The sequence below is a fragment of the Centrocercus urophasianus genome, unplaced genomic scaffold (assembly GCF_019232065.1).
Source record: "Centrocercus urophasianus isolate 14NV4802_14NV808 unplaced genomic scaffold, USGS_Curo_1.0 seq_18, whole genome shotgun sequence".
Taxonomy (NCBI): domain Eukaryota; kingdom Metazoa; phylum Chordata; class Aves; order Galliformes; family Phasianidae; genus Centrocercus; species Centrocercus urophasianus.
In genome coordinates this window covers 3967372-3981184 of record NW_024884733.1, presented here as the reverse complement: position 1 = coordinate 3981184, position 13813 = coordinate 3967372, and the positions used below count along the sequence as shown (strand labels likewise).

Below are 13813 nucleotides of genomic sequence, written 5' to 3'. Positions count from 1 at the left end.
TGCCCACAGAGATTAATTTATTTGCAAACAACAAACAAACTCCACAACAGACACTGAATTTGAAGCCTCTGTATTGCCAGTCCTTCATGTTCAGGGCAACGCGGGCCCATTTCAAGCTGTTATGGAACTGACTTAGAAACCTCTACATTTTTAATGTAGTACAATTTCTAGAGAATCATAAACCGAGGCCAGGAAGGATAATCAGCTCTGACCTCCTCTTTGGCCCAGGCTACACAATTTCAGGCAGGTACCCCCACATTCATCTCATTGGCTTGTTCCTTTTTGCTAGACATAACCCAGGGCACCCTTGTGGGGTTCCAACATCAACTTTTCCAATTCCCCTAACTTGTTTGAATGGTGAATCACACTTATTATTAGCATACCCATCTAATTCAAAGATTGCTGTTGAAAAAAAGGTGTTCACCTTTAGAGATTAGGGGCTACAAATGTGCACCAATAAGTGGAAGCAAGGAGTCACACACCTCTTGACTTCAGTCTTCTAGGAGGACCTCAAAGTAAGTATGGGGGTGTGAAATCATGAGAACTGACAATACTGTGCCATTTGTTGTTTATCTCTTACCAGCTGACAATCTGCCACGAGAAGGTCACTTTGTACTTGTAATGATACACACACTGACATACAGCCTGTAAATATGCTTCTACGAAATGCAACTGAAATTAGAGATGAAAGCTAAGTCAAAATTCCTTAAGAAAAATAAGAGTGTAAAGAACTTCGAAACAAAACCCTTAAAAATATCCAGAGAAAGGCAAATTTCAGTGGAAATGGAAGCTCTTGCCTTTAACTGGAACTAAACTGACTAAGCTGGTGGCTGAAACAGTGAAAGTGAACAGGACAGAGTTGAAGAGATCTGCCAGGAAAACTGAAGTTTTGCAGACAGAACTCTACTGGCTGGGCACGGGCGCCCTTTGGTTAGCCCTTTCCTCAGAACATTGACCTGATTGCTCCTGATGGAGTGCAGGGAATAACTCAGGGTGTCGCTGCATGGTGCACAAAGTAAAGACTGGATTGAAATTAAAAAAAAAAAAAAAAAAAAAAAAAGTATTTACAGGTCTGTGAATTCCCAAAACAGAAAATACAAATTGCATTACAACGAGGGTAAAAAGAATCCTACCTTGAAAACTGCAGATTCCCTCTGTCTGTTTGCTGGGAAGCTTGACTGTACAAATGCAAGGAGACAACATCACTGCCCCTAGATTTTACCTTGTTCAGAATTTTGGTTTTTGCTGGAACCCCACCAAAAGCAGGTACAGTAGCCAGCAAGAGCCAATTTTCTTGCTAAAACATTTGCTATTGAGTTGGCATTCGGATGAAGGACAACTAGAGAAGAGAGGGATAAAATCAGAGGATGAGTTTTGTTACAGAATTCATTTCACTGCTATTTCACTCCATTCATGCACTTGCATCAGTCAGCCTGATATATACAGCTGCTATCTAATGTAACCCACAGCTCAGCTCTCTCACCCACAACACACATGCACTCACACTCCCCTCTTCCTTCTCCAAGGACTGCAGTGCTTTCAACAAGAGGGAAAAAAAAAATAATAAAAATAGCAATAATTAAAAAAAATCTACAGTATTCACTTCCTTTTGGTATTTTACATTGGCGTTTTCTGTACATGACCCAGAGCTCCCCCTATTTACACAGTGATATGGAAGGACTTGTTCTCGGGAGCCTGATTCTCCTGGCCTCGAGTGGGGAATTAAAGCCCACCGTTCAGAGTTCGTTCTTATTTTCTTTTTATTAGCAGCAACATGTAAACCTGGCGGGGAAGAGGGGCCGTCGGTGGAGTTTCTCGAGTCCGCTCCCTCGTGCCCTTCTCCTGGGAAGATGGCCGGCAGCGTGTGCCCAGTTAGCAGCTGCTGTTTTTGAATTCACCATTCTCCGTGATGGAAAGCTTGGTGGGGTTGGTGGGGGAGATGCCATTGCGGACTTGCATGCTGTAGCGCTCCTTCACCTGCGTCAGGGCACTCATCAGCCGCGTGTTGGCAGAGTCCAGGGACACGATCCGCTTCTCCTGCAACAAACAGCCCACAGCGTCAGCGCTCCTTCACGAACAAACAGCCTTTGCCCCACAACCTGCCTTACGGGCCTTTCCAGGACCTGGGGCCGAGACAGCGTCTCCGGATGATTTCCAGGCCGAGGCAGCTCAGCTAACATTCTGTGGTATGATGGGATGTCTGCCTCTTTCTGTTTTCTTGGGCTGGCGTGGCCTCGTGGGCTGTGCCCGTCGGCCCCTCCTGGCCTTAGGCATGATGGAAGTGATGGTGAGTTGCAGTTACGTGGTGAGCTCTCTCCAGACAGCCTCCAGCCGAGGCAGATGGAAATGCAGCGTTTTGCCATGGAAGGGGGAGAAGGGGGGCACGGGTGCTGGCGTTAATAACAATAGCCAATATTTCCTTTTAATGCGTTAGAAAAAACAGAAACAGGCAGCAGAAAATAAAAGTGGCGGTTTCATCTGGCAGAGAAAAGTGCAGGTGGTATCTAATGGCCATCGTCTCTGCAGTTGGGATGGAGTGTGCTCAGAATAAACCGATGGTATGTTTGAAATTAAATGGAAAAAAAAAAAAAAAAAAGCAAATGATGGCAGCCTGCAGTCACCAGCAGGAGTGAGGGTGCAATAGCAACACAGAGAAGCAGCCAAAAGCTACAACTAAGGGGTTACTCGAGGTGAAGGAGAAAGAGGGCGATGTGGGTGGAGGGGGAGATGCCATGGACAGAACACAAAGAACAAACACTGAACACACACTGCTCCTAGACCCATTCCAGCTCGGAGCGGCTCCCGGGCTCTACTCAATCCTGGGTTCCCACATCCCAGTTTTGGTTCTTCCAGCCTCTGCTTTTAGCAAGAGGAGTCACAGAGCTAACGGATATATACTGAATTTATCATAAGAAACCCTAAAAACCCATCAGCAAAACCCAGCCTCATAACAACTAGATTAGATGCAGTGAGACACAGCACTGAAGGGTCAAGCTAAAGAGCTGCTGGTGCAATTAGAAACGGCAGTTTTCATCTTCTCTAAAAAATAAATTAAAAAATGCAGCCACATAGAGCAACAGCAGAAATGGCAGCAGGCGCACACGCTGTCCATGCTACCAGCCAACTGTGTTTTTCACTCTGAGAAGGAGAAATGACTAACTTACTTGAATGAAAAAAGTAGTATGTAGGAACTCTTCTCCATCCAGCCCATTTAAGAAACAAAATGGAAGGAAAATGATGTATAGGAGGCACAAACATTAAGGGACAGTTCAGGCAAACTGCTGAGGAGATGCAGGTCTACAAACAGCCCCTTGAGATTGTCATCCTGGCACAGTGGCTGCGTGGTACTGCTGTAATCGTGCCTGCTTTCCTCAAGGGGCCTCCCCACAGGGGTAAATGGTTGGGTGCAAAAACAAAGCAGAATGTAACTACTGCTTACACTGCAGCCCTGGAGAGACCGATCTCTGTACTGCAGAGCAAATGGAGGAGAAGGCAGAAGTCAATAAACAGGAAGGCAGGCTGCAGCCCACCCCAGCACCCTGCTGCTTCCCCTAAGCTGTGAGAGCTGGCCATGGAGGAGATGAGGGCCTTAACCTTTCCCCGGTGCCAAAATAAATCCAGTTAAAAAAACAACTGCCTTTGCAGAAATGTGCTCTTCAGCAAGTTAAAACTCCTCCTCCTTGGACTAAATTTCCAATATGTACATTATTCCAGTAAGCACTTGGAATACGTACTTCAAAATTAAAATTTCTTCCTCAGGAGTGTCTTTACACATTGTTAAAAGTAAAAGGCTGGTGATTTTCTGGCACCGGTGAGTGCTCTGTACCAGCCTGCAGGCAACCTACGTTTGGAAAATGAGCTCAGCGAGAAAAGGCATCTTCTCACTCGAGGGAAAACACAACCTATCCGACACATCTAACCCGCAGGAATTGGGCACAGGGAGTGGGAGGAGCTGGAATGGGTAGGAGGTCAGTGCACTGGGCCAGGACTGGGTGCTGCTCAGCTAGAGAACTGATTGGGTTTACTTGCCTGTTTGAATTATCTCATTCCCATTAATGACCTGTAATTCAACACAGCGAAGATGTCACTTGCAATAGCAACTGGGCTAGTACCCTTTGCAGCTCCAAGGAGAGTGCTGCCAGACCTCTGCTCAGTGGGGGCTCTCAGTCAGCCTGGAGGGCCTCTGGCACTGCTGTGCACAGCAGGCACTGCCCAGAGCTGGTGTGAACAGTGCTGAGGACAGGGCTGCGCTTGTGCTCTGGGTTGTGTTGGGTGCTGCACCTGAACACTAAAGAGCTAAATCCTGAAAGGCATCTTGTGGTCATGTCATTAAGCATGAAAAACCCAGGTTTCCTTGCAGCAACCTCTCTTCAAACAGATGTGATAAGCCAGGTTCCAACTCCATTCCACAAACTGCACATGATAAAGAACTCTTCTTGTCTAATCCCTGCTAGATCCCCGTACCAAGGGAATCACAGGCTATGAAAAAATCTTCCAGATGTGACTTAGATGGATTGCTATGCTACTCAGCAAACACGTGGGCTCCTCTGGTGGACCTGTTCTGAATCTAGCTTTAACAGCGTTCAACCGAGGGAAACAACTTCCTGGAACAATTGGGGTTATTCCCGAAATAAGGCAATTTTGAGAGATTATCTATTCACCAAGTTTATAGTTGAAATTACTGAAAAACCCAGGAGCAGGAAAGACATCCTCCAAACACAGGGTGGCAGGCAGATACCAAACCAGTCTCGGGTTCCATTGGACAAGCTTTGCTCTCTGGGATCAGCACAGACACAGAAGAAAAGCTGACATGATCCCACACGATACACCCACATGCATTGCCCACGAGGTCCCAAAGCTACCTCGTGTCAACTGAGACAAGCACTGCAGTTTGTGGCAGAGGGGGCATTTCTCCAAGACTGACGCAGACAGTCGGATGGGGTGAAATGCCACATATGGGGTTACGTTGGGCAACGCTCCATGGCAAGCATTCTCTTGTCTTCACAGGAACATTCAAAGCCGTGCTTTTAGCTCGCATAGCTGAGATGCATGCACGTGGCAGTCCAACTATGCTGGTATGAAGCACAGCTTCTCCAGAGTTCCCAGGCCCACACTTGGAATGATGTCTACACAATGCACCACTATTCCTTTGCCCCCCTGGGATCTCATAAAAACAGAAAAGATTTTGGAGAAGCAGTCAGTCCTGTGATTTGTTGCCAGGCTTTCTCAAAAGCCAGATTCAGACAGTGCAGTCTGCATTAATTAAAAAACACAACTCTCCTAGAAGGCATTAGGTCACATGTGCAACACCATGAGCCAATACTGGCTTGGGAGCTAGATAGCAATGTCGGGGCAAGACGATAGGAGAAAATAATGGGTTCTATGCACAGAACACTTAGTTCTTGGGGATTCTGAGCTCCTTACCTGTGCATCAATAATTTTCTGCTTTGCATCGATGACAGCTTGCATCTCTGCATGATCTTTCTTCAGTTCCTCTTCAACTGCCATGAGCCTGATGCACAAAAAGAATTATAAATTAGGACAGTTCAGCATTATTCCAGAGTGTTTGAGGTACTCTGGCCTCTTGGTTTGACTTCTGATTGTCCTGGTCTGCAGGAACAGAATTCTGCTGCACTCCAGGAAGGATACTTATCCATCTCATGCTCCCAACTGGCTAACCCCGGTACTTGCAAAATGGACACAGCCAAACACACTGCTGTTCTGGAGAATGTAGCCTCAGTATTGATTCCAAACAAAGCAAAGAGACCAGTTCTAAGTACAGCAGAGACTAGCCTTACAAATTCCTTGCACCTATTCCTCCACTCTCTTGGCAACCTGAGGCGAGTTTCCATATCCATATCTCAGTTTTTTCACTTCCAAGGCAGGGCAGCACCACTGCAGAGATGTCAAACCACCCATGCAGCTCTACCTTCCTTAGTGCCAAAGAGAGCATAAGGCGCAGGGCAGCTGCTTGCCCTACACAGTTCCAAACTCTCCCAAGCCTCACCTGCTGATAATGCTTTTCATCTGGCTGTCCTTCTCCTCCTGTTGCCTGCGCAGTCTCTCCTCGCTGTCCTCCAGCCTGGACTTGTACTCCATCAGCAGCTTCTGCATTTGCTGCTCCTGCACCAGGAGCCGCCGCTCGTACTCCTCCAGCCGGCGGCTCGACACTTTCAAGCGTTCCTTCAGCTTTGCTATCTCTTGTTCATACTGCAGGCAGGCAGAAAGAAGGGAAGAATCAGCAAAAAAGGGGAAACGAAGAGATCGGATTGTTATACTTTTCTGCTGCTGTTTAGGGCCGACGCTTTTTTCATTAAGAACACAGCCATGGAAGTAAATGACAAGTGTACAGCTGTGGCCAACCGCTGACAAAGGAGCGTGGAAGCTCCCATTCAGCATGATGCTATTGCCACTCTGCAGGATTTCGTGCACAAACTAAGCATCAGATGGCTCTGACATGGCTCCTCAGTCCGGGCTGGTAACATCCCCAGTCACTCCAGACCCAAGGAGTTCCCAGACAGATGCTGCTAACAGCAGAAATATCAAACACTGGGCTACTGCAGCACCCCAACAGTGCATTCCTCAGGACCAAGGCATGAAACCACTTGTTCCAGGCTGAAGGCAGCTCATATTGCTCACAAGGCTGAAGTTTTGTCCTTCTACTTAATACTGGATAACCATTTCTGCATTAGTACAGAAATACTGTGCCATGTCAACGACAGGTGTCCACCTCAGGAGGAGCCCAGGACAAAATGTGAGTGCTGGTGAACCTGAACCTACTGGAGAACTGCACTTAACTGAGACTTGCACAATCACTTTGCAAATCCTGAACTATACTCAGTTAGAATTAACAATCATGTTGTTGTTTCTTTTTCAAATGGAATGTCACGATGACTAAAAGACTTCGCAAGCACAAAAAAGCAACAGAATAATGCAGCTACGATGTTGTCATCAAAATAATAACTTCAGCAGGATCTAAAATGCACTTACACAGCGTGACTCATGATGCAAGCAAACGTTGAATACGAGCCTGTCATCTATGAGCCCTGAGCTACGTCCACGTGCAGCCACCTGATATGCTGCAGCCTGGAGGTGTGCTCATCCACAGCACGGCACTGTGCCTCAGTGTGACAGCATGTGCAGCACAAAGCCATGCCCACACAGCCTGGTTGGTTCTGAAGGTATGACTGGCATGGCTGCACCTGCCAGCTGCTCTGCACCCAGCTGTGGGATGGGCAGGACCTGCTGGCAGCCCTTGCATCTTCCCACACAGAATGAAAGGTACCTTCTCGGCATGCTTGGCTTCATCTGGGTTCTGCTCCGTGTCTTCCTCCACTTCCTCGTACTGCCCGTTATTGAGGACCCACGCTGCTGTCCTTTCCACTGGTGACATTGTGGCCGAGTCCACAGGCGACTGGACCTGCAGCAGAGACACCTGTAAGCATTTTTCAAAGAAACCACACCCAAATCAGCTCTAACACAGTTTATTTGGAGGAGAAAAACGCCCATGGATCTGTCAGCCTCCACAGCCCCAAAACCCCTCTTGCAAAGATACTTCATCCTCCCTGAAATCTCTCTAAAAGCAGCACACTTGAGAAAACATATTCTTTGTCTAGGTGAGCTTCTCTGGAAAAAATCTCATTTCCAGATCCCATTCACATCCGTTTCTTCCCTTTGCTAGACTTTCAACAGGATCTTCTCAATGTGAGGTTTCCCTCTTGCAGAAAATGGAGCAATGAACCCCATGTGCGGCTGGCTCAGATCAGACAGGCAGGGGCTGGCAAAGGGCTGCAGATCTGGGTGGGAGACAGCGTGGTGGTACTCAGAAGTGCCAAGAGGTGTGCCATTAACATGGGGATGCCTATCAGATTTCTAAGGGTTATTGCAACATCGCACCCAGCCACAGCCATGAAAGGGACCCCGGGCCAGCAGTGCTTACCAGGACGGCTGTCTAAAAGAGTCTGGAAAGGAAGCTGCAAAAAGAAACCCCAAACTCCATCCGGCTGGGGGAAGCTTGGTCAAAATTCCATGCAGTTCTCGCAGACAAAGACAAGTTCATAAGCCCAGAAATTAGCATAACTACCCCTGAAAGAGCAACGCTGTCTCTGGGTTTTGAGAAACGCGGTAGACCAAGTTTTTGCCCATCCGTGGCTTCACTCTGTGCCCAAGCAGGCCGCCTCCAGTTGCACAAAGTGAGGGCTGCTCCGTGGCGTGGCCATTTGGAGGTCAGTGTCTCAGTGAGAAGCTGTGCGCTTCCAGCAGCCACATTCAGAGACCTTATGAAGGGCAGGAGGTTGGCGAGCACTTGAGATGCTAAAGGTTTATGATTTACAGGAGAAAAAAAGAAATGCCTGCTAGGAACCAATTCCCCTCCTTGCTCCCTCCCAGAGGAACACGCTGACATTTCTGTTCCCACCTACCTACTAAATGGAAATGGAAGGCAAAAGCTGACCTCTCCCAGCAAACAAAGGGCCTCGCTCTGCATTCAGAAACAAATGGGACTTGTGGAGAACAGAGTCCAATAATTATAACGCCCACAAAGCTATGCCTGGAAAGAACATGCCCAACGTCTCTTTTTGCTCTTTCTTTTATTAAACAAGAACAGAATTCCACAACACGATTTGCAATTAAAAGAATGCAGTGGAATTTGCATTTAAAAAAAAAATAAATGTTGGCCTCTCATTTTGGCACACTTCAAGGCACTTCGCAGGGGTGTGGGGAAGGAAAGAACAAATTGATTTCTCTGAAGTAGGAGCAAGTACTCCTGTGCACCCAGTGCCAACAATTAGCACGGGAAGGAGAGTGGGAGAATAAGCAGATGCATGTTGCTACAAGGGATGGGGAGGAGCCTGCCCCAAAGGCAGGCATGGCTGCAGGTATCGATGCAGCTACGGAGCACACAGATACCTGCAGACACACCGCTTTGATGCTAAACAAGGACAGGTAATGGATTTATTTAGGACAGAGGGAAGTCATTCCTGGCCTGCACATTTCCTACCATCTCTGCACTAGGCTCAGTTGTACTCAATGTACTTAACCTGTCACCCCATCCATGCCTGAATGTGAAATACACACTCAAAAGGAGGACGCAAATGCAAGCACTTCAAACAGTGAGTAATTACGTTTCTGGTATGAGCAACTTGGCATAGCAGCCTTTGCTTTGTGATTCAGTGCTTCTGATCTCGTACCCCAGTTCTGGAGCCCTGGTTGCTCTTGGTTCCCAGGCACCAGTTAGACTGTCTTCCTTTAAACTGCACCATTCAGGGGAGTTTGCCAAGACAGCTATGCCAGCAGGGACAGCAGCAAAGCCTCCAGGAGCTTGTACTGGCAAAAGAATTCCTCTGCCAGCTTTGCCTTACAAGCCCAAAGCTTCCCCTGCACAACCATGCCTGCAGCAGTGCTTCTGCTCCAGCAGGGATGTAGCTGCATGGGCAGCACAGTGCAGCCTCAGTGACTGTGACTTTCTGGAGCTGAACTCCTCCCTCATGCCTGTGTGCAGAGCAGCATCCTTCATAGAAGGTCTTCAAAAGCAGGTCAGGTAAATCAAAGCCCCACATGTTTACTCCTGCAGTGACCACAGAAGAATATACTCAACCCAAGGAACTGCACAGGTGTTGCCTTGGAGAGCCTCTCCCTGCCTAGCCATAGGCTATAGGACATTACTAACACCAACCACCTTCCCTCTGACCCACAGTCAAGACACTTCCTACACTCTCTGTAGCGTCAAGCATTTAGATACTTCTTTTTCTCTTTAATATTGCACTGATTTGGCAAATGCTTTTCATTCACAGCAAATCAAAACAGGATATTTTTTTTTTAAGGTTAAGGGAATGCTGGCTTTCTGACAGGAAAATCGTGATTTACAGCTGCCTACCAGCAACTGATAAAACGCATTAGGAATTGGTACATGTAAACACTCCTTTCCAAAAAGTGTTTGCATTACTCACAGTTTGGGATGATTAATGAAAAAGCAGTACTTATTTGGGGCCGGTGGTAGGTGGGTGGATCATGGCGAAATGCAGGTCTCTCCACACTTAAGACACCTCTAATTATTTATTATTTTGGCAGCACTTTATTCCAGGATATTCAGTCTTTGTTTATTCCTCTGTTTTTAGGTAGCTTTGCTTTTAAGTTAGCACCACAGGGCAAATGCATTCACTCCCGGCAACCTTAACTATGACTTAGAACAAAACTTCTGCTACTTTGTTATTTAGGAAACTGTTCAAGTTCTGTTTCTTTCAGCAGGCGTGCTGCTACCTTAGTAAATGAAAAACATTTTTGTTAAGCTTCTGTACAAAAGCATCCAAAATAATAGGTAAACTAGGTCTGCTGGGTTTGTAATGGTAACAAGTTGGCAATTTGTGGCCAGTAGCAAGGCTAAGTGCCACCGTCAGCCAGTACGACTCAGGTAATTTAGATCACAGAATAGCTTAGGTTGGAAGGGATCTCAAAGATCACCCTGTGGGCTGGCTGCTCCCCAGTTCAGGCTGCCCAGGGCCCATCCACAGCCTGGGGCACCTCCAGGGACGGGGCACCCATGGCTCTGGGCAGCAGCGCCGCACCAAAAAGCTTTGACGTTCAACACAGCGATCAGTTGAATACCAGAGCACGAAACGCCTGGGCAGAGACTTTCCTTACCTGCTGTGTTTGCTGCCTCTGAATGGCCCTCACCTTCGGGACAGGGCTCTCCCTAGAGGATGAGGACTGCTGCCGGGAGCGGCTGCCGTTCTGGACGGGCTCAGTCACCACAGCCCCCGACACGGCCGACATGCTGCCCGTGCTGCGCAGGGACGCGCTGTGCGGCAGCGACTGCGGCGCTTTGGCCCTGGCCCCTAAGCCAGCCTGGTCCATTTTGCGGATCTGCGCCTGGCTGCTGCTGTTCTGGCGGGGCAAGGCGATGGGGACGTGCTTATCTGGGACCGTGTGCCGCCTAGAGAAGTCCTCGCTCTGCGTGCTGCGCTTGGTGAAGTCCTCCATGCTGCTGTTGCTGGGCCCGCTGAGCTTGAAGTCTTCACTGTTGCTTCGGCTCCGGGAGCTGGCGGTGCTCAGGTTCTCCAAGCTGGAGTCCACGGAGGCCTTGGGCATGGGCGCGGGTGGGTTGTTGAGGTGGTACACCGGGTTCTGGAATGACAGAGGCTGGAGGCTGCCCTGCTGGTTCAAAGCTGGGTGCAGCGGCCTCCTCACCTGGGGAGCGCTTTGGGGCGTGCTCTGAGTCTCCCACAGCTGCTTGATGTTTGCCACTTGGGTGATGGAGAGCTGGCTGCCTGCCAAGCGCAAAGGCACGTCGTGCATCATGGAAGCGTGGTCGCTGTGAGCGGTGTGGGGATCCTGCAGGTCCATGAGGGAGATGCTACGTCCGTTGGGCAAGATGCTCTCTCTTTCATCCTTATCCGAGTAAGTCATGCTCTGGGTGGACGCCTGCTGAACCAACAGCAAGGTCTTGCCCCTGAAATATCCATCTATGTTTTCCTGGGTTGGAGACTTCAGTTTATGTAAGTCACTGTGGAGCGGAAAGGAGTTTGGTTAATTTTTAAGCAGCCAAGACCCTCACAGATCTGTCCCAGAGAAACCTCTTTACCTCAATCAAACCTCCCCTCTACTCCAAAAGCTTCAAGGAACTGGATTTCCTTTTATGAGCTCTCTGCGTTCAAGTCAGAACACAGCCTTCCTTAATTACCGCTTGCATCTTTGAAAATTAAGCTCGATTCAAGAGCGCTTCAATCTTCATTTTTCACAGGTGGAACACAAACTATTCCCACCAAATCCCCCCCTTACACCCCTCCCTTTCCAGCAAGACTTCAGAGAGGTTCCTGTTGCCCTTTAACCCTGCACAAAAGCTTTGCACATCTTAGAACTCAACAGGAGCTGTGTGAAGCTCCCATAGACGTAGCTGTGAGCCGGTCCCTATCAGCTCCCCCGTGCCCCCAGTCTCCCCTCAGCCTCGGGCTGTTACCTACCCATCAGTGGGGTCCTCGAATATCTTCTGAAGCCCTGAGGAGAGACTGCCACTGACGTTTGGACTAGAGCTGTGCTCAGTGAAACGCCTCAGCTGCTGCTGTATTGGCGTAGGGTTGGTCATTGATTTGGTGATGTCAGCAAGAATACGAGGAAGAGGTCCCAGTTTTGCCACGGTCGCCTGTAGGAAGGAATTTTCACCCTAATTGGACAACAAGCACCGCGACATCCGCCAGTTTTTGATAACGATGCACAGAGGCGGAGGGGTGGAGGTGGAAGGAAGGAAGGTGGGTGGTTGTGTGTGGGTGTGCCAGGACCGTAAGGCAGTGTTACGGAGCAGGGTGACCACGGCGACGAGATGGATGGAGGAGACGAAACGGGGTGCAGCAGACATTGAGGAAAGAAAAGGAAATAGAAAAGAAATTAGGATTGACCTCCAAAAATTAAAAAAAATCATGCTCAACAAAACAAAACTATGGCCATTCCAACGCAAAACTCTCATGCAAAGCGAACTATGTTCAGGCTGGGTGAGGTCAAAGTGAAAACTATGGTATCTATTCATTAAAGGGCATTCGCAGACTACAGATTCAGCTGGTGGGGGAACTTTCCAGGCAAAAGGTGTCATGTGGTGAAGGAAATGCATGCCAACAGACAAAGGGGTGTGCGGCATTCACGGGGATCATGGCAGGGCTTCAAGGGTTGGGGGAGATGGGAAAAGGGAAAGTTTTCATTTGCCTTTTGGCATCCTGCACCGATGCCAACTTCCGTAGCAACTTGTTATCAAAAACTAAGGCGTTCTTCCCTACTTAAGAGTAACTCCATGAAAGCATCAGCGATCCTCATCCTCACGTTATCACGTCAGCCTGGGATTAAAGGTGTACACACCCTTTGCTCAGTGCTGGCTGGGCTTAGGGGAGGGCAGCCGACCCTGGAAGGCTGCTCATTCAGGCTGCCTCTCTTTCCCTTTGGGTCACTGGCTATACCACCTGCAGGGCATCTTCAGGCTCGTGGCTCTGAAGGAAGAAGGGGAAATGCTGGAGGTTTATCATTAGGTAAAGCCCTGCCACAAGAACAGCTCCCTTCAAAGACATCCATATTTCTCCTGCAGGCAGATATTCAGTCAGCTTGACTCCAAGGAGAGGTATCTTTACAGACACTAACAGCCAGCACTACTTCTGTGTCTATTAAAATCTCAGAGCTGACCTCTCATCATTTCCCAGTCATTACCTGCAGTAAAGCAGCACTGCAACATAACTTCACCCCTTAATTCTTCTTTTAGCAAACCACTGTTAGGACAGACCTGTGCATCTAACCCACAGAAAGGGCAAAGTAGATCTGCTTTGACGGCCCAGCCAGGTGTGGCTCCTCCCTCTTCTCTGCATTGCAAGAGCAGCTCACAGGAACTGAATGCAAGGATCCATTTGCAGTTCTAAAGACTGCAGCTGGGTTTCTCTCGACCTGACACCTGACTCGTGCTCATAAGTTCAGCACAGCCTAGAGAAATGGAGGAAATGGTCTTTTGAGTGCTCCCTTTGCTTGTTTTCCTAAGGCTGCTGAGCTGCCTTTAGAGCAGACCTTACCGCCTGTGACATTCTGAACGTACGCTGTGCCTATGTGTGAACTAAAGGGGCAAACAAGGCCATAAATTGTGAGCCAATGACAATTAATACGTATTGTCTTTTCAAGACAAGGACATTTCTGTTCACTCTGATGCAACAAGCTCAGATTTTTTCACTTTTCTTTTAAAGAATGTACTGTGAAGAAAGAGATACCCAACAAATCACTGTTTTGGCAAGCCTGAGAGTAATAAAACAGGAAGAGTGCACTGCCTCACCTCACCTCTCCAGTTTCAAAAGAA

At 48.3% G+C, this 13813-nt stretch overlaps 1 protein-coding gene across 9 annotated transcripts in view; it reads right to left on the bottom strand.

The window, feature by feature from the left end:
* Positions 1-1030: 1030 nt before the first annotated feature.
* RASAL2 (RAS protein activator like 2) overlaps positions 1031-13813 on the bottom strand; it is a 149978-nt gene continuing 137195 nt past the window's right edge. For 4 of the 9 annotated variants that reach the window (XM_042819279.1, XM_042819271.1, XM_042819278.1 and 1 more), the window contains 7 exons: positions 11958-12157; positions 10639-11500; positions 7286-7420; positions 6008-6210; positions 5425-5512; positions 4030-4060; positions 1031-2037 (listed from right to left, as the gene is read on the bottom strand). In XM_042819279.1, the coding sequence (XP_042675213.1) occupies positions 1895-2037; positions 4030-4060; positions 5425-5512; positions 6008-6210; positions 7286-7420; positions 10639-11500; positions 11958-12157 (1662 nt within the window). In that variant the 3' untranslated portion in view covers positions 1031-1894. The remainder of the gene's footprint in view (positions 2038-4029; positions 4061-5424; positions 5513-6007; positions 6211-7285; positions 7421-10638; positions 11501-11957; positions 12158-13813) is intronic. The other 5 variants (XM_042819276.1, XM_042819272.1, XM_042819277.1 and 2 more) reach the window with 3 other exon arrangements.